This window comes from Centroberyx gerrardi, chromosome 13 (assembly GCF_048128805.1).
Source record: "Centroberyx gerrardi isolate f3 chromosome 13, fCenGer3.hap1.cur.20231027, whole genome shotgun sequence".
NCBI classification, from domain to species: Eukaryota; Metazoa; Chordata; class Actinopteri; order Beryciformes; family Berycidae; genus Centroberyx; species Centroberyx gerrardi.
The window spans coordinates 22,471,977-22,493,180 of record NC_136009.1 but is presented as its reverse complement, the minus strand read 5'-3'; the positions used below and the strand labels follow the sequence as shown (position 1 = coordinate 22,493,180).

Below are 21,204 nucleotides of genomic sequence, written 5' to 3'. Positions count from 1 at the left end.
GCTGTGTGTGTGTGTGTGTGTGTGTGTGGAGCGGACGTACAGGGTTTCCCTTGGGGCCGTCGTCTCCAGAGGGTCCGCGGGCGCCGGGGGGCCCGGCAGCTCCGGGTGGGCCGGATTCTCCCTTCTCACCGGTCTCTCCTCTTGTGCCCTGAGGAGAAACGCATCACAACCCGTCACCGTGACGCCCACATCAGGACCGTGACCACCACTTTGACAATGCCATGCTAAAATAAGGACGCGGGACGAATATTAAATCTGTCACTCCTACTGACATCAAAGGATGTACCAAACTGTGCTGTCACCACTTGGCTATATGAGGCTCTAAAGTAGACAACAAGAGCCAAAAGAAAATGTCATCTGCTGTAGATTCTGTTTTGAATGACGCATCACGTGACGCAGGTTCTTTGTTTTATTTAATCATATTTTAATCCAATAAACCAGTAGTGGAAAAAGTACTCAAATCCTTTACTTAAGTAAAAGTAGCATACCATAATGGAATGAATACTCCAGTAAAAGTAAAAGTCCTGCATTCAGTAGAAGTATTAGCAGTAAAATGTACTTAAGTATCGAAAGTAAAAGTACTCATTCTGAAGAACAGAGTGTTAAATTATTGATGCTGTAAGAAGTATTTTAATGTTGTAGGTCTAACTGCTCCATATACTGTTGGGGAGTTTAAACTCTAAAAATGCAACATATTTTATGACCTCATCATATGTTTTGGATGTAAAACCTTATTCTACAAAGTAACTAGTAACTGCAGCCATCAGATAAATGTAGTGGAGTAAAAAGTACAATATTTCCCCCTGAAATGTAATGGAGTAAAAAGTCAAGTAAAGTGCCAGTACCTCAAAATTGTACTTAAGTACAGTACTTGAGTAAATGTACTTAGTTAACTTTCCACCTCTACGATAAACTATTACTCCAATAGTCTTATCATTACAATCTCAATTTGTGTTTTGCCCCAGTAATGGAGGAAATGGTGTCTTACAGTCTTGGCTGCGCCTCAGAGCAGCAGGTGAAGTATAATTACAAGCCACACGCTTAAGAGAGATCGTTAGTCGGCCCATTAGAGCAGAACTGTTCTCCGGTCGATGCCAGCACGGCACCTTTCTAATCGACCTCAATGTGCCGTGCAACACAGGGCCTATCTGTCACTGTAAACAGATACACAGCGGCAGACAGCGACGTCAATACAACCTGATGGACTCAGGCCCCATACCCAAGACTGAGGGGAGCCTCGCTGGTCTACACAACCAGTGTCCGCTGCTTAGCCGGGATCGATGGCGCCGCTCTGATTTGAGATAAATAGGCTCAGGATGCCAACTCTGAATACTTGATCTTGATTTTCGCCATTGTAAAGTTAATCAAAGCCACTGGCACTATTGTGGGCAAATGCAATATACTGCGTACAGAAACAGATGTCGGACGTATTGTGTGGAAGAGAACTGCTTGTGATTCAAAACAAATTTCTGAGAAGTCAAATAATAAAATGTTGTTGTAATTTATCACACTGTATCCTATTGTGATGAGTTTGTCAGAGAACAGCTAAATAACTCAAGGGATATTTGCCCTGTGGGTTAGATTAATGACACTAGCACATTGGGGGTGTCCAAATATGGCTGAGCTAATTATCTGCTGAAAAGCCCCCAGGTTGCTAGCTTGGCTACACATCAACATACGGTAATATAGAGGTGAAACAGCCAGAGGTAGAACACCCCCACTGCTGAAGTGTCAAATAATAAACAAAACTTAATTAGCTGCACTCAAATATATTCATAGGCAGATTGTTAAAACAGTCACAATGACATAAGGGAGGAATAATACACACGGGGAAATTAGTACACTTGCTGGATAATGTTTATGCTATTTGCTATGCATTTTTAACCACTGTTTACACAAGTATGAGTAGTGAGTTGTCTTGTTTTGGAAGTTCAGAATGCTGTCTGAAGAGAGTTGAGTAATGCCCATCTGAATCTACCCATATGATACTGTACTTACTCCGGTACCAGGCTCTCCGGGGGGTCCTGGGTTGCCAGCCTCACCAGTCTCTCCCTGTTGAATCACAGTAAGTGTGGATTATCATTCTGACAGTAAACAGTCTGCTGTTATCGGCTGACTAATAGATTAATTAGCGGATCAACTGCCATCTGAGTGTGTTTGATTTGGATCTTCTACAGAACTGGCAGACTCTTCAAAATATTTGCTTTCATACACACTGAACTGTGCTTGAGTTACTATGGTAGTAAATGGCGGCAGTACACTTAAGAGGCAAAAAGAGAAAGAATTCACATATTTTCCGTCAAAACATACCAAAGAAAATGAAATAAATTATAAGTTTGGGCCTGCTAAGTGGCTAACAAGTGTGTCAGCTATGATTTGGATGTGATTGGTTCTTACCTTCTCCCCATTGCCTCCCATCGAACCGATACCACCGGGAGGACCTGGTGCACCCTGTGGATGAAACGCAGTGTTAGCGACGACCAAACGACTGCACTGAAATGATGAACGTGACTGAAGCCTTGTCAAAAAAAATGAAACCAAACGACGACACTTACATCGGCTCCGCTCGAACCCTGAGGACCTCTGGGGCCAGGAGGACCAGGTGGACCCTGTCAGCACAGATGGAAGTGTGTGTTCAGTAGAGTTTAGTGTTACTCTATATGTTGCAGGAGGGGAAACTAGATTTATGCTTTACCTTCCACCATGGTAAGTGAATTCAAAAGTTTCACCAGTCACTATTATGCTTTTTCCACTGTACAAGTCCTGTGCTGAACCCATGTTGGGTCTGGGTCTGGTTTGGCACAGGATTGGCACCCTTTGGTTTTCCATTGCAATTTTGAACATATGGGACCCTTTCCAGTATGCATATGTGCAGCTACAGCAACTGCACAACCATAGCAACCAGTGTCAATGTCAACAACTTTTTTGTCTTTTTTCGGATTTTGCCTGGGATTATATCTTTCTTTCTTACTTGAAATAATACTGCATATAAACAATATCGCCACACGAGCTACAGCAGCGATAGTTCTCGAACGTCATACTGATTATTTTCAATTATTTCACTTTTTTTTCTGTTTGTGCACTGCGGGACTAAAATTGTTCTGCACTTGCTCCTCAGCCCATACTGTGATTAGCAATTGTATTTCTTCTGTTTTCCATTGCTGTAGTGTTTTGTTGTTGTTTTCTATTGATTGCTTATGTTTTTTCACTTTCTCAACTTTCTCTGACTTTCCACTTTTATTGTGTTCGTTATTTAAAAATGGCCGTTGTAACTGACCTTGTGTGTTGCTCACTTACATGATGACAATAATCCTACCAGCACCCTTTGAAAGCGGGCTGGTATCAAGTACATAAAGGTGCTGTACAAGTGCGCTTTTACCGTAGCCTAACTGTACTGAACCATGAACATAACATAATGGAAAACATAATGGAAAATCATACAGCACGGGTAGAGTACAGCACACTAGCGCAATGGAAAAAGCATAAATGAATTTTTACCAGCTGAAATGGTTGTTTGAATACAATACATCTTCCGCAGACTTCAAAAACACCTGCCAAGTGGCTGGTGGAATTGCCAAACTTAACCAGCAGCCAAAATTTCTGAACAATCAACACAATTACCCACCTCGATGGGTTGTACGTGAAGACAATGTGAATTGCTGTAACAGAGAGGCAAAGTAACAGAGAAGCTACTGTACACTCACCATCGGTCCTACATCTCCATTCTCTCCCTTCTCACCTGGTGGGCCGGGCAAACCCTGCAAAGGAGAAGAAGAATCTCATGAGCAAAAAGAAAAAAAGGTAATCTGAGGCAACACCTGAGGAATTAACCACTGCACATTAGAAAACCCACATACAGCGGCATAAATACGTTTTCGCTGCTGATTAACAAGTTCTTTTTGATGATGTGTGTTGAGAAGGGGGCTCTGCACCGCTGTGTGGTGGGGAATACATTAACACACCCAGAACCACTCGGTGTAAACACACAATTAGTCAAAAAGAACACCTATTGTAATTAAAGGCTATGGGAGGCTTGGGTATAATCAGCCTGTGTAAATTACAGGGTGGGAGCTCCATCCGTCTATGTCCACAGGAAAGTGGAAACAAAAAGGACAGTGCAGGCAGCGCGTATTATTCAGTTTTGGGATTCAATCATGCTTAACTAAAACAGTTTGAATACAACTTGGGTGTATCTTCAAGACGATTAGCAATGAAAATGAAAGAGCGCTCATTTGCTACTGTAGTTTATTGTACCTGCGTAATTGCAGTTATTACTTGTTCTGTTAGTTAAACTGTGTTGATGGAGTATGCATAATCAATAGGTGGGTGGAAGGCAGCAGTAATGATAAGTTACTGTAAAACCAAAATGACAAGGATATCGGTCACCGTGATCATGTATGTGCAATTTCTGCCCATTTTGTTGATTTACTGTACCTCTGCAATGGCAGGGAAGGCTAATTTATGAATGATTTCGACTGGGACTTTAGTCATAGTAATAAAGCATGTGGGCAGTAAGAATGGAAAAATAAATACAGCATCAACTTCATTTACGGATAATGTATGAATATGACTGGACTTTTAGGCTGGTTTGGAAATGGCGTGTTCCAGTGGACTAGAAGGCAGGAAAGAAGAGGTGTATTATGTCTGGAGAGACAAACACACACTCTCTCTCTCACACACACACACACACACACACACACACCACTACTGTTTGGCAGTCAGATACATAGATCAGGACAGATCAATAAATGTTTACTTATGACTTGGCATTTCCCTCCACTTTCCACACTAGTCTTGAACTATAAGGACACTCCGGTGCAATCAAATCTGATATTTACTCTCCTCTAGGTCCAAATCCTAACCTCTTAATCTGAAGAATTCATCCGCTCAGCGCGGACTCCAATATTCCACAGCAAACACAGCCCCGACCGATGGAGGGCTTTCAAATCAAAGCCATTCATTCCCGCACAGTCCAAAATCATTAATGCAACAGATAATTGCATTGAAGAGCTGAGCTCGCAGTGGCTGCTGCCATCTATTGAAGGGCAGCTTAGCCAAACATAATTAAAAGAGTGGAGATGGAGTGCATTATGCCCAATTAAAAGCCAATCGCACTTAATAACAACGTTATCTGGCCCCATTGACCAGCGGGGCTTTGCTCTAATTTCATCCTTGGTGAGTCCTTGGATAATTGACTTCAAGACATTCTAAAGTGTGCCGTTTCTTTATTCATTGCCACCAAAGCAAGTTTCTTCAGCTTCAGCTCATTGGTTTATATTTGTTCTGTCCTTTTGTTCTTCTTTCCCTCTACTGCAGTTTTGAGGAAAGAACAGGAGAGTAGAGGACAGCAAGCGCAGAATAGAGTAGAGTATAGAAGAGTAGAGTAGAGTAGAGTAGAGTAGAGCAGAGAAGAGTAGAGTAGGGTAGTGTAAAGTAGAGCAGAGTAGAGTAGGGTAAATCTTATCCATAGTCTAATATCCTCAAAGGGCAATTTGTTTTATATCTAAAATTTGGTAAAAGCAAACTAAAATAAAATATAGTATAGTCATACTTGTGTTTCTCAGGGGGAAATGCAAATAAATAAATGCGTAATTACTGTAAATTGAGTGAAATGTAAATATAATCGTGACACCAGCTAGGGTCTGTCACAGCAGCTGCTCTCTTACTCGGGCCTGAGAGCGCTGCAGGGGCGCAATTTACTGCATGATAATGATGAAGTATGAGTGGAAAACCAATGGCAGCTTCCCTGCCATTAACGCCGCGGCAAAATGCCAAATGCAAAATGTTAGCAATGGTGATGGATTTTTAGAACTGTCGGTGCTCGGGAAAGACCTTGAGGGGGAAAAAGCATTATTTGCCCAGGAGCTATACAAAGTGTTATTACGAGCTGAGGCTGCATTAATAAATTATGCTCTATTTTGATGTAATGTAAATGATGTAAGGAGAGATGAAATGTTGTAGGTCTGAAGGGTCTTCGGGAGCAGAGCAAATCATTCTGTTGTGGCTGGCTTTGACAGAAAGGAAACCGATATGCATGCTTACTAGGCTGTGTTCAACGTGATCAGGTTGTCATGAGGGGGGAAAGAGAGAGAGAGAAAGAGGATCATTGTATGTGTGTGTGTGCATACGCATGTGTGTGAAATTATGTGGATTTAAGGGAGGCTTACCTGCAGTCCAATGGGTCCTGGTAGACCAGGGAATCCTCTGGATCCTTCGTCTCCTTTCTGGCCAAACATACCCTGCTGTCCTCTGGGTCCAGACTCACCATCGCTGCCCTGTGGGAGGTCAAAGCTCATGAGAACCCGAACACCTTTAATCTGATCTCCAATAGCTGATGCATCACCACCTGCTAGTCCATTAACACTCAAATCTGTTGGACTTTCTTTTATGGGATTTCTTTACTACTTTGCTAAAGGCAACCACGAGCCACTAAAATGTGTATAGTAAATCGTTCGTGCCGAGTACATTTAAAATATTAAATGCATAGTTAAGCTTCCTGAGCTACTCCCTTAGCCCCTCCCCCCAGGCTAAATTTGCACATACTTCTTGGCATAAACTGCACTGTACTTTTTGCACATTGCACTTTTCCCAGAATTTTCCACATTGTAAACTAGCATGGCATTTTATAATTACGTGATAAGCTCTTTTCCTGTTCTCATGTCAAATTGTCTTGTTTGTAATTCCATGTTGATTGTGGTGAAGGCGAAGGCAATTTTCCACATTGTGGACAATAAAGTTTCTAACTAACGACCCCGTCGTACGGGGCTGGAGCCTATCCCAGCATACACTGGGTGAATGGACAGGGAATCAGTCCAACGCAGGACTAACAGGATAGACAGACACTCACAATCACACCCATACAAACACGGGGAGAACATGCAAACTCCACACAGAAAGGACCGGGTCCGAGGATCAAACCACGTCCTTCTTGCTGTGAGGCGACAGCGCTAACCACTGAGCCACTGTGCTACCTGGCTACCTGAGGAACAGCAGCCAGCGTACCAAAGCTCCTCATCAGGGAACACAGGTTACAGTACAGCATAGCCACGGGGTTACGGTAAACAGAGTATGTGAAATATGCTGACTTCATCTGTGAAGTCAGAGGTGCATGAGGCTAAAGAGGAGCGGGAAGGGAGGCTACAGGGAGGGAGGGAAGTGCTGACAAACTGGGAGTTTTCAGTTCAAACGCACGTCAGCACTTGAAAGTGCTTCGGGAGCTCTTGCTGAGCCCTGGGACGTTTACGCAGCCTCGGGCGCTGGCAGTGAATGCAGAATAGTTTAGGGACTGTTAGGTGATTACAGGTAGAGTGAGAAGAGCTTTGAATTGAAGTGTTGGAGGTGTAGGGGCCAGGTAGTACTTAGAGAGACTGTACTGCAACCAAAAGGTCACAGGTTTGATCCCCATAATAGCAAGTCAAGGAGATCAACACCACTCATGCGTCCTGCTTAAGAGTGCTTGAGCTTCACCCCTACCTGCTCATTCACTGTAAGTCACTCTGGATAACAGCATCAGCTAATTGCCTAAAATGTAAGTGTATATTCTCCAACTCTAACGCATACAGCATTATTCTGAAGAGGGGCTTGCTTGTTTCCTGAATAAAAGTTTTGAGAGAGAAGTAACTAGAGAAACTACATACATACTGCTCACTGAAGATCTCCACAGCAACATGCTTTTCAGGGACCCTCATCATCACCAGCCAATGTATCTTTATGGATTTTCAGTCACAGTGTGTGCTACCCACGCTTCCACGAAAGTGCTGTAATTAAATGGCTGTGGAGCTTTCAGTAATTAGACTTGTTGGTAGTCCTTTCCATATCTGAAAGGTGAAGTGTGGCTGGTGGCACCGAATTAGATTTCATAATTCAGTGCAGGAACTCTTACTGTACCTGGAGTATAAGAGATGCTTAGGCTTTGAGGCGTGATACACATGCCGATGCAGGTGTAAGTGAAAATAAATAAATAAATAAATGAATAAACAAACATGCTGTGTACACGCTTGTCCCCAACTCATAGATTTCCCATCCATGTTACATTTTACAGTTTAGGCATTTAGCTGACTTATCCAGACTGACATACAATGAGTGCAACAGCTGAATGAGTTTGCATTTTTTCATTCTTTTTTACAATTGTGATATAAGAGAGAAATGCTGGTAAAAAAGAAATAAGAGCTAATAAGAGAGACAGAAGGGTTTAGTAGAGAAGGGGATTTGATTCATTGGGCAGAGGGAGATGTGAGGTACATCCAACCTACATATTTTTAGATTTTCCATGAACCAAATCTAAGTAGCTACTTTTGGATTTCTGTTGGCCTGTCATGATGTTAGAAATATCAACTTTTACATGTTTGGCTGTCTTCAATGCCAGTAGAGGGTAAAATTTTGTGCGTTTAAAGTTTTCTAATGCTAGCAGGCATAAAGACATAAACAGACTTATTGCATTGCCACATTAATGTTACATACACTAATGTTAGGCTTGCTAATTAACGTTATCAATTGAACCATTAGCAAACATAGCATATAGCATATTTCACACATGCATAGAAGCACTGCTTATAAAACAACATGATATATTGTTAAAGTTTGTATACCCTATGTTGTCTTGCGATCAAAAAAAGATTTACACACATTCACTGTATCGCAGCCGTCCACGTAAACTAATAATGAATGTGACACCACCAAAATTCATTTGCATACAACTTTTACTTCTGTTTACTATTTAGATACCGCTCAAGCGTCCTTGTATAGAAGAGTGAAGTGTTTCACCCTAACTGATTGACCTGTAGTTGCATCTTACAGACAGTGCCACTGGTGACTGGGCCGTGGTTATAAAAAAGTAAGCCTTAACAAATCAAATTAAATACCAACCTCCCCTTAAAAGGCAATTGGGTAATTCACCTCTCCACAAAAGAAGTGGTAGATACAGTAAAGATTGATAACAGTATTAAGATGTGTAATAAGGAAAAGTGAGCTGAAATGCCACAGCACGAGCCAAATCTCAAGTCTACACAGTCATGAAGGTATGAATGCACATGAGCGGACTGACTCACCAGGACAAACCACTGTTAAATAATTTGTTGTTATTCAGCTTGTGTGTGCTACCTGCTAGCGGCAATCCATCTCACCAGGCCCATTCAGCCCCTACAGAGCCCTGCAGATGCTGAATTTTTGCTGGAATGGTTGTTAAGGCCCGATAATTTACAGCAATGAGCTGTTAGTTGCCCTCAGGCCATCAGCTATTGTAGAAACGAGACTTTTCCTGCAGTGTTAATGAGATGGGTAAGAACAGTAGTTGTGCTGCAGTATATAGGGCAGTCTGTTCAGCTGGTTCTGGTTCTCTCTCGGTGCCATGTGAGGTCATACATGAAGATGATTGGCAGGGCGGTATAGTGGTTAGTGAGACTGTCTTGTTACTGGAAGGTCATGGGTTTTAATCCTGCATGTGAATCTCTGAGGGATATGTGAAGAAACAAACTCCTAATTACACTCTGTGATGTGGTAAACGTCTGATGAAGGACAAGCTGTTACAACCTTGGTGATGGGGTATCCTGATATTTATGTAAACTGATTTTTTTGTAATCATGACATGTGAATAAAAGGATGGGGATTTTGAAATGAATGGAAAACTGTCTCTGAAGGCTGTTGGAGAGCAGAAGCCACAGTAAAAAGCGATACTGCTTGGCTTATGTCATTGACCTGCCTAGAACAGCTGCTTGATTTCTGTCCATCTGGGAAATTAAACATTGTTTTTATCAACAGGCTCTAACAGGGTCTAACATTAGGACAACACCACATACAATTTTAATGCATTTGAAATGTTGAGGTCAGGGGGAATTAATGACTTCAGTACGGGGCAAAATCTGCCAATAAAGGTTGGGAACCTTTTTGAAAGGGGAAGATGATGTTTGAAGGAATGCATGGATTACCAACTGGTCATGTGGGGAACTGAAAGATTGGTGGCACCACATTCAAGTATGGATAAAAATACAATTTCTCATTCATTTCAGTTGGAATATGTGCTCATCAAAATGTCCATGATGCTGTGATGTGTGAAGTCTTATTCTCCTGTTCCTGCTGTGTCATTCTGTGATGATTCCACATTCTCTTGCTATTGTCTCTGCTACTTTGTCTTCACCTTTGCATACAAAGTTGTACAGCATTTCGACTAACCTCAATAACTACTCCAGCTTGTGTGACCTATCTGACAGGGTGGGCACTTGCAGGGGTGGATGCATGATGTACAGGGGCAGGGGGCACCGAACAACCATCCATAATGAGTTAAGGGTGAAGCGAGAGGGGAAGGTAATATTTCATGGGAGTAGAGTTGATGTGAGGTGGCCAGAGGAGGTGATACTTACAGCTGGACCAGGAGCTCCGACCACACCCTGGAGACCGCTCGGACCTGGGGGGCCCTGCAGACATGGAGGACAAAGATACGCAGTCAGACCAACGGCCTAAACAAGGTAGACATGCTGTTCTACATGCAGAACAAGGAAGATTTGTGAAAACAACTCCACGCTCAGACCGCTCAGTGTGTTATCCAGTCACGCAGGATGTCTAATCGAAGGAATGGCATTGCTCTAAGCAAAGAAAACATATTTCAATATTTCATTCATTTTCACAATGGACCAAACATTTGTGGCCCTAACGTCCATCATGAAGATGAATTTGATTTTCTCAGTAATATGTTGTCAGCTAAAATCACATTCAATTAAAAAGCACAAACTAGGTTTATGATGATGACAAAGCACATTGGTATTTATATTGATATCTAACCAACCATTTATGTGGTTTAATTGAATACCTTACCTGGTCAAAGAACACAATACAGCACTCCAATCAATATTTATGCTGAAGACTGTTTAAGGCAGTCTTCAGCCTTCTTCAGCATTCCATTTGCAAAAAAACAACCTGTGATCTTTCCTGAATCACCATGGATTGTCGACAGCATTTAAAACTCACTGCTTTAGAGTTGTGAAAATGTGTGAGAGAGAGAGAAAACAGACTCACAAGTTCACCCTTGTCTCCTTTGCTTCCCTTCTGGCCAGGTCCGCCAACTTCTCCCTGTAGAGCAATACAAACAGCACAGCTCACATCTTCCCCCTCCATCTTAAAAGGCTTTGCCTCCCATGTTTAGTCTAAGTCCAATATCTTTAGATGTCACCTTTACCGTGATTGGGCGGTAAATATTACTCGAGAGATTCTAATTTGATTGGCCCACAAAGACCTTGGGCAAGTGTTTGCAATTAATTGATTACTTGGCTCCCTGTCTACCCCCATTGGCACTATCATTGACAAAATGGCGTGATAGGAGACGTGACAGGGATTGGAAGTGTGTGATGATTACTAATTCAAAAGATGCTGATCTGTGGTCGAGTGCATTAACTGTGGAGATGGTATTTGCTGGTCTGAGTGTAAACAGAGTATGAATGAATCATGGCTATTTCAGTACATTGTATTTGTTGATCTATTTGCTTTACTAAGTGTGTCTTTTATGCATTCCAGTGCATGCTTGTTTGTATACCAGTAAAAAACATGTTTATTTTGGTTATTGAGTGCAACAACCTCATCACTGAGAATGATATTTTCTGTCATTACTGGCCTTGAGGCTAAACAAAGAGTGCTATTAGAGTTGCTGTAGATGTACTATGTAAGTAAGTTGTTATTTGTTTATCTGTGGTGTGTGGGTTAAGTACTGTATTCTCTATAGTACGTATGTTGACATGTCATTGGAAAGGTTGTTTATGCAACAGCCTATCTCTGATCATGACATGTTCTGTCATTGCTAGTTATAATGATGGATGGGAGTAAAAAATATCAAACATGCAAAGAAAGTAAATATGTCACCCTTACATTTCTAAACACATTTTGCAGACACCCTGTCAGCACTAGAGACGTGTCGCTTTCTTTCATGTTGCTATCTGTAACAAGTGTCTCCAATTTAATATTTTCTTTTTTACCTTTCACCAAGTACAGTGCTACAACAATGCTTTTGTTGTGTTCTGAAAAGTATTTGACTCTCTAGAGTAGACATTTAACCCCAAGATTCCCGGTAAAGTGCATCACACTGATGTTGCTGACAGGTGCAAACCGACTGTACTCCACCTTGTCACCGTCCTCTCCAGGGGGTCCCTGAGGACCAGCCGGACCAGGAAGACCCACAGGACCTTGGATACCGTCACGACCAGCGGGACCCATGGGACCTTTCTCTCCCTAAGCATGACATGGACCACAGTCGTCAAGAAGTCTCAAATTAGCAGCAGTCAAAATCAACTGTTTTCTTTTTTATTTAGCTATCACAGCCATCTATCTTTAAGAATGAGAAAGAGACCTAAGGAAGTGTTTGACTGGGTGAGTGTGTCAAAGAGAGAGTTAGAAAGAAAGGAAATACTCACAGGGCCTCCCTTGTCTCCGGCGGGACCGGGGGGTCCCTGGGGGCCGTTGCGTCCCGTCAGACCAATGGGACCGCCGGGGCCAGCAGCGCCTCTCTCTCCGGGAGAACCCTGTCATCCAGGAACAAAGACCCATCAGACATGCCTAACAACTGACATTATTATACGGCAGCAAACTAGAAACGTCCGCTTCCTGCAGCAAATGTACGAGCTAGCTGAAATCAAAGGAAAGTACGCTTGCTTCAGCTAGAAACATGAAAAAATTGAATTCATTAGTGTTTACAATTTGACCACTGAATGTCTGTAATCACTTTTCACCCAGGCTAATAAGGCCATTGTAATACAAAGCGCTCCCAAAGACACTTTAGCGAACTAAAAATAAAAATGTAAACTGATAAAAATAATAAACCTATAATGACCTTGCTGCCAGCCTCAAAGCCTCTCTGGGATGAGAGCACCTGGGCTGATGAAGGAACTCTTATCTAGTAATAGGATTCAGCTGCTTGCAGGGACCGTCCTCCGCCAAGGCTTTATGCAAGGTCTCCCCATTCATTCTCACATCAGCTTGTCTTATTACCTTCCTGTTCACTGTGCCCAGGTGGGTGTTCGTCGGCATGTAGGTGGCCAAAATCACATAAAGATATATGACTAGTATATCTGTGATTAAGAGGCCGTTATGGCATCCTCCTACCCAGAGGAAGGCTTCGGCACTAAAGCGGCTGCTCAGATACACACACATGCATCATACAGGGCACATATTCACACACACACACACACACACACACACACACACACACACAATGATTCAGCTGCTGATGTGAGCCGCCACCTGGCACTCATAGGCCTGGCCCATTTCATGACAGACATCTCCTGTGACACACACAGCTCCAAACTGTCATCCCCAGGCTGCCAACCTGCCTGCCTGGACACACACACACACACACACACACACACACACACACACACACACAGCATGCATACACTCACACTCACACACAGAGGCATGCACAGACCCACACACGAGTTTCTCTGACTCACAACACTTCACATCCTTTCACTCCATTTCCCTCTCTTTCTCGCTCTCTCTTTCTATCCTCGTTTCTCTCCCACACACATACATGATTCTCGGACTAGAAAACGAAACCGCAACGCACAAACAGGGAAAACACACACAAGGTTTGTGTGACTGAACTCTTCACAGCCATTCTCTTTCTTTTCCCCTTTTTCTATCTTGTTCTCCTTCTCTTTCTCGCTCATTCTCTCTCTCTCTCTCTCTCACACACACATGCACACACATACACACAACCCTCTAAGAACACTATGAAACAGCAACACACACCTCTCACAGACTTTCCCGCAGTTCAACAGCAGCTGAATCTCTGGCAGGAAATCGATGGAGGAAAATATCAGATCTCTGGTGTGCGTGGGCATTGCACACTGGCCTCTTTTTCAAGGAGTTTTTCAAACACTACAAAAACAGTCTATCACATGTTTTCAGCCAATACCCGCTTCCAAGCTAATTTGGGAAAACTATCTCATGTTGCAGTGGAAATGGTTTCACTCATTCAGCGAACGCCCCTCTACTCTCTTTCATCATCTTCCATTCGCGCTCTGCATATCCGCTGTCATCTAATCTGGTATTGCTCTGTCGCTGGTGAGCAGGGGCAATTATCGGGAGCCTGCGTTTAACGCTTGAACAAAATGTCAGACAGTTCAAAGCTGCCTGTCAGTCAGCCTTCTGTACAGATTCACCGCTGGAGCTCCTGAGGCTTTTCATTGCATACATCACTAACTGAGGGGCTCAGAGACAAAGAGAGAGAAAAAACGGCCCACTTATTTATGGATTACTCCGCCACTGCTGCTCCTTTTCAGGGTCCCAAACTATGCGCGACCGAGTGGGGAATGACACAGTACAGGGCACGAATACAGCAATAACGGGCAAGAGGGCATTCTCTATTGTGATTATGGGTGAGACGGTGATGCAATAGGCGCAAGGCACAGCACCAAAATACCCATAATCATAGCAAAGAACATCCTAACATGTAGGATACATATTACACATATATACACATATTACATGGCATACATGACAATAAAAAACAGAAAAAAACGAGGAAAATCACCAACTAGCTCTCTCGCTGCCACAACAGTTGGCATAGTAACCAATAGAGCATGATTGTTTTTTTTGGCTAGCAACAATAATACTTAACATATCTGTTACAAGGCCACTCTGATGGTCAGTTGTGACCAAGGAGCTGCCACAGCATTGTTACTGGAATTACACAGAAACATCTTGTTTCTAGAAGACGTTTGAATAGATTTTTTTCTATTGCTGAGAGGGTGTATTACCACCAGGGGCAAAATACTTTTGAGAAATTTGGGACTCATGTCATCGCCCAAGACAAGATCAAGATCAAGACCATGAGCATGTGATCTTCAGGCCAAAAAACTACAACACTGCTTCATGTTATTATTGTTGGTAGGGAACCTTTACTATGTGTCCACCACCTGCTAATTTTTTATTTTAAGACATTAGTATAATTACTGTTAATAAACTAGACCATCACCAAGAAGATTGTCAGCCTCTATCGGCCTCTACACTGAATTTTACATTGTGTGCTCCTGGGTCGGATTTCATGGAAAATCTGCTGGATTTCTTTACGGCACAAAGGCAGAAGAAGACAGGAAGAGGGTGCTGTTCTTCCAGATGGAGCTAGAGCTTTCAGAGTATCTTGCGATGGCAGATGGTGGAACAAGTGAAAGGGAAAATCACCTCCAACATGTTTATGCTCTTCAGTTGGGCAAAAGAGAAAACCTTTGACCAAAGAAGCAACATCCTCTTTGTGAAAGGAATCGAGAGGGTTTATGGAAAATGTGGTCTTAGTTTTGAGAAACACTACAATAACAAGCATGAGATAGAGGCCACCAATCATCCCGACCATGGGCTAATTTTTTTTACCGTAATTATATGAAGATCACAATTAATTTCACAATGATGTATAGATGCCTTTTTAGGCTACATGTAGCAACCTTTAAAATGCACTTTAGACAATAGACTTGCCTTTTTGACCACTTTTAAATTGTTTCTTATACTACAGTATGTGCAGCTCCATTCTCCAAAAGAACAAGTCCTTTCTCTGCTAACTCTGTGGCAGGAGAGGTGAGGTAACCATAGTAACGGGCTACTTACGATAGGGCCGGGGGGACCCTGAGGGCCTTCTCCTCCCTTTAAGCCAGCTGGACCCTGAAAGCAAAGGACAGGACAGGGTTAGATCTCACTCACTGCGGGCCGCTGCTCAATGCCATTCAAAGAGCAGTAATCACAGCTGTCAAATGGGCTCTTAAATGTTAACGTGTGCGTGCGTGTATGCGTGTCTCTGTGTGTATGTGTGTGTGTGTTTATGCATCTGTGTGAGTGTGTGTGTGTGTCTGCGCACGTATGTATCAAGGGCTTGGAGCCAAATGGGTATAACTGGCATTTTGGGAGAAAATGAGTACAAGTAAAGTAAAAGCTCTTGTCTATTTAGTAATGTAAGTATCCCTTTATCTGTGTATTTACGTGATGACGTTATCATTATTTCCAACAGTTGATCAAAGTTAGGTCCACTTTTTTTTTTGTTGTGGCTGTCCTGTAAAATTTGCCAAACGCTATTTACGCCCCTTTGGCTTCAAGTGCTAAGTATGCGCTTGTGTGTGATTTCACACGCCTGAGAATGTGTGGGTTCGTACCGGTGTGTTCTGATCTATTGACAGGTTGTATAATACGCATCGTTAATCTTGCAGGACCTCTTTAAATTACACCTCATTATTGAGCCACCACTAGGAGTCTAAGGCCCCCAGTGGGCCAGAAGCTCAGGTGGAGTCCATCTATCTCCGGCCGCCTGTCATCTCCTCTAGACCGCAGCCTTTGAATGGCAGCGCCTGTGCTGAATCATAGCACCAGGAGCTAAGATGGCATATGGAAAATGCTGTTCGCCAGAGGCAGTAAAGACTTTCATTATAATAACTAATTTACAGGCTCCGACAGAGCCAGGGGGCGCGGAAGCTGCCAAGCGGGCTCCTCACCGCCGCGGCTTCCACATTTCACCACGGTGCATTAGAAGGCTGGAAGGATCCCACTTGTCGGGCACACAAAAAGTTATTTATTGGCTCATATATCGCTACTGTGCCTTTCCCCAAGTCTGAGAGATGGGATGAAGTGTGTGTATGTGTATGTGTGTATCTGTGTGTGAGTGCATGCCCATCCAAAAGAGAACAATAAATTCTGTGTGTGTGTGTGTGCTCGCTTGAGGAATGTGTGTGTGTGTGTGTGTTTGCATAAGTGCCTGCACCTTCAACAGAGAGACAGAGAGAGACTATCTGTGTATGTTTTTGCTCGCACAATGCGTGTGTATGCTAGTATGTATGGTGTGCCTGTGCAAGTGAGTGGATGGGATGCATGTTTAGGAGTGAGTGAGAAGCTGTGTGTGTTCGCTTGTGCGTGTGTATGTGTGCGATATGAAGAGAAGGTCATGCCTCTCCACACATGGGACAAACACATAACGGCGGTAATAAGTCTCGGCAGTGCTGTCGTGTGCTCTCTTAATGGTCAGCCTTGAAATGGGGGTTCAGCCATTCTCTGTCACCTTGAACTCACACTCACCCGCGCTCGCTGCCTTTTGTCTGGACTCGGAATGAAGCGAGGGGCGTCCGGGCGGCTCAGCAGGCTAAGGCGCGTACAATGTACTCACTAAGTCATGGGTTTGAATCTGAATCATGGGCTTTGCTGCGTGCCCTCCCCACGCTCTTTCCCGCTCTCATCTTGCTCCATTATTCACTATCAAAACGGTATAAACTCTGCACAAGTAATTGTTAAAAAGAACCTGCAGCTAGTGTACTTCTATCTTGTAATGTTATCAGTCTAATAAGATGAATGAACTGCCTCTAAAATGCATAGGCTCTAGGCGATGTACTGAGGCATTTGACTAGTTAACATACACTGCCAGTCAGAAGTTTGGACACACCTGATTGAATGTACTATGTTTTTTATTATCTGATAGCCATTTTCATCTTAAGTCTTATGCTTGAATGCTTGAAATTTGCTTTTTAGATAAATATAAATAAATAAACTTTCCAAAGTTTTTGCCTTTCCATCAAGGCAAAGAGCGGCTACTATAAAGATAGTTTTGATTTGTTTAACACTTTTTTGGACAATGCATAATTCCTTTTGTGTTATTTCATAGTTCTGAAGTCTTTACTATTATTATACAATGTGAAAAATCATCAGGAGCAAACATAATGAGAGGCTACTGCGTCTGTTGAAAGATCTCAATGACATTCAGCAAAACAGATCCAAATGTTTACACAGAGGTGTCATTCATGCAAATTGGATTCAACCTTGCTGAAATAAATGATGATGAAACATGGCAATATGGTGGCCATCAGTATTTCAATCGTCTCTTATACTCCTATCTGAGCCAGTTCTACAATGACCACACCTTTCAGTCACTGCCAAGACTGCCATTTGGTTTAACAGCAGGTAGTTAGCCTGGTAATTGGGGTTTTAGAGCGGTGCTAAATTCAACAGGGCGTGGGATGACACACATCTTTGTGCACAAGTGAGTTTGTGTGTATGTGTGTGCTTACGCTGTGTGTGGGTGGTCTGTGCAGATGTGTGTGTGTGTGTGTCTGCATGTGTCTCTTTGTGTGTGTTACCATGGCCCCTGGAAGACCTCTTGCTCCTGAGAAGCCCCTCAGGCCAGCAGGGCCCGCCTTCCCACCAGGACCCTGGGGACCTGGGTCGCCCTACAGAGGGAGACAAAAACATCAGCTTTATCTGACATCCAGATATCCCATCACGTTAATTAAACACTGAATTGCTTTCGGTCAAAATAATGACCAAAGTTGAATGTGTGAAAGTGGCAGCAGAAAGTCAGAGAAAGAACAATTAGAGCAATTGATCCATTGTATCAAACTTTAAATTATCCCTCATTATATGGGAACAAGTGATTAACCAGTGATTAAGAAGTGGTGGCAAAGGAGGAAGGCAAAGGCAGATATAAAAAAAAGGCAACCAAGTCAAGTGTTTGGTTGTGACACCCTTGTGCTAAACACAATCACTCCAATATTATAGTATATGAAATTGCTATGAATAACTCAATCATGAGCCAAGACATCCGGTTCCTGTATTATAATTTGTTACATTATCGGTAATTCAATGGAAGTGCAATTACATAACAAATTTTAAAAAACTGTATAGCTTAAAGAGGCTTTTTACAAGGCAAATACACACTCTGACTTAAGTTGTTCAGAAAACACCAAGGACACCAACCAAAAGGACCAAGACTAAAAAACACTAAATAAATTGCCTTCATTAATTTGACATTTGACATTCTGTATAATTTAAGAATTTAAAATGACTATGGTGAATCAGTTATACAATTGTACCTTCAAGGATAAAAACAAAAAAGTCAGTAACTTATTTCCTCTGTGGTCCTCTAACATACAATATAGGGAAAACATTGGATGGTACGTGCATGATGAGCAAAAAACACTGCTCATGATTTGTGCATTTTACTTTCGTAGTGTACGCTGGCCAGGTCAAAATAAAGTGGGGCCAGTTTACCTTTCCACCTTCTTTTCCGGCAGCTCCAGGTAGACCTTGCTCACCAGGTGGACCAGGGGAGCCTGGGTGTCCTCTCTCTCCGCTGGGTCCTGTCTCTCCAGTAGGACCCTGTCAGGAACAACAGAGAGACATTAAGGTCAATGTGCTATGAAAATATGGTGTCCACATAGACCTGGGTATTGTTGGAGATTTTCCGCCACCAATAGTGGTTTCGATCTTCTCCAATTTGATACCGGTTCGCAAATGATCTATTTTTTTGGATACCTTTCCATACTGAATGAACGTCTTTATGTGATATATGTGATATGTGATCCCGTGCGATGCCTTAAAATCGTTCCAATACCAAAAATCTGTGCAAATGGGCAGTTTTTCTGTACCCAGCTGTAGTTACATACTTCTAATCTCAATATGTCTCAAAACACCTCATCAACAGACACAGAATATGGGCGCAATACACGTGGAAGTTGACGATAGTGGCGTAGTACTAATGTAAATCTACCTGAGGTCCGACCACACCTCCAGGTCCCGGGGGTCCCGTCTTTCCTTGGAAGCCCTGAAGGGGAAAACAGAGAAGTTGAATGTCAACAGGTAGAGTAATACAGTATGTAAAGTCTACTGTCTATTGTGTGTCTTGCATTGTCGTATTGCATCGTATGTGCCATGTATCAGTATGTACTTTTGTGATTCTTTCCAGCTCTTGTTTCGCACATTAACAGTTCTGGTTATATAGAGCAATCTACCTCCCGATGATTGCCCAAGTCATTATGGAAGCATCTTGAACATCCAGCGCACGATTGATAACAGAACTGGATCAATAGTTCATAACAGTTGGCATTGATTTTAACCCGTCTGGAATACCAGTTGGGTGGAGTTTACCCCACAAGGACAAATCAAAGGGTTTCCTGTGATTTTCTATGCATTCTGGCAGTAATTGTAGCAATTTATAAAAAGTATAGGGAAACACTTATTGATTTAGATTTGCTTCATTATCTCAAACACATGCCTGCCAAGTATATTCTTTCTAAAGGTAGACACCCATTGGTCAGAAACATGCATAATACCATACAAGGGTCCTCAAAGACTGGTGGTTCTGTGATCAGTCATGGCTAAATTTGCAAATCCTCATTCATTTTGGTTGAAATTTGTGCCCATGAAAATGTTTGTGCTGCTTTAAGGAATTAACCGTCATACTCTGGTCTCTGTGGTATTATTATGTGCAAATTCCATATCGCTGTTGTCATTTGAAAACCACATAACTCCAATTTTGGTGATGCTCATGCTTTTACTTCAGCTGAAGGATTACATGATGAGGTTGAGGAACTTCTCCGACCTCTTGGGCTTATGAAACATTTTTAAAATCCACTGGATAAACTCAAAAATACACGGCCACCAAGCTAGAAAGCAGGCTGTTTTTCTTAGCTCCTGAAAAGTTGACAATTTGGAGATAGAAGGTTTTCACCCGACAGTGATGATATTCTGTTGCTGGTGCTTTACTTTCACCTTCAAGTACAACATTTGTATGCTATTTCAGCTTTCTTCGGCCTTTAGTATTATATGTATAGCCTATCTGACGGGGCGGGCGCCAGGCGGAGTGGGTAGTGAGTGGGCGTTGATGCATGATGTTCAGGGTCAAATGGCATGACGCTATCCGTCCATGGACTCACCGTCTCTCCTCTCTGTCCTGGGTGACCGGGCAGCCCATCCTTCCCTGGTGGGCCCTGGGGGGGGAACAGATAGACAGATAATAAAAAAACAAGACGTCAGGGCATAGCTGCGCATTAATATTTGAAAAGTTAACATTGCTAACTCACAGACAGACTGGTAGCAGCTACTTACGTTGGGTCCTTTGGGTCCGGGGAAGCCGACAGGTCCCTGCGGTCCTTGAGGTCCCTTGAGTGAAAAGAAAACGAATAGATTTAATGAATAAAAATAAATACATGCCGGAACTGCATAACAATAGTAAAACAAGAGATACAATAGAGGGTAAATCCACCTAATCTCAGTTTACCAACCTTTATAATTGAGAAATATTGTATCCACCTTTTCATTATTTTGCATTATAGTAAGTATCAGACTGATGTAAGTTACATGAAATGGAGTGTCTTCAAGAAAATGAAACAAAAACAAATTTCTAATAGTTTATTTGAGGTTAATTACCTAATGGTGACCACCAATTGGACTACATAATTTACCCCCCTTTTCATGTACCAC

At 42.5% G+C, this 21,204-nt stretch overlaps 1 protein-coding gene across 3 annotated transcripts in view; it reads right to left on the bottom strand.

The window, feature by feature from the left end:
• LOC139915234 (collagen alpha-1(XI) chain-like) overlaps positions 1-21,204 on the bottom strand; it is an 87,743-nt gene that overhangs the window by 14,534 nt on the left and 52,005 nt on the right. For 2 of the 3 annotated variants that reach the window (XM_071903766.2, XM_071903767.2), the window contains 16 exons: positions 20,830-20,883; positions 20,658-20,711; positions 19,493-19,546; positions 18,994-19,101; positions 18,084-18,173; positions 15,580-15,633; positions 12,393-12,500; positions 12,103-12,210; positions 11,008-11,061; positions 10,356-10,409; positions 6,168-6,275; positions 3,705-3,758; positions 2,556-2,609; positions 2,398-2,451; positions 1,999-2,052; positions 41-148 (listed from right to left, as the gene is read on the bottom strand). In XM_071903766.2, coding sequence (XP_071759867.1) covers positions 41-148; positions 1,999-2,052; positions 2,398-2,451; positions 2,556-2,609; positions 3,705-3,758; positions 6,168-6,275; positions 10,356-10,409; positions 11,008-11,061; positions 12,103-12,210; positions 12,393-12,500; positions 15,580-15,633; positions 18,084-18,173; positions 18,994-19,101; positions 19,493-19,546; positions 20,658-20,711; positions 20,830-20,883 — 1,170 coding nt within the window. The remainder of the gene's footprint in view (positions 1-40; positions 149-1,998; positions 2,053-2,397; positions 2,452-2,555; positions 2,610-3,704; positions 3,759-6,167; positions 6,276-10,355; positions 10,410-11,007; positions 11,062-12,102; positions 12,211-12,392; positions 12,501-15,579; positions 15,634-18,083; positions 18,174-18,993; positions 19,102-19,492; positions 19,547-20,657; positions 20,712-20,829; positions 20,884-21,204) is intronic. The other variant, XM_071903768.2, reaches the window with a different exon arrangement.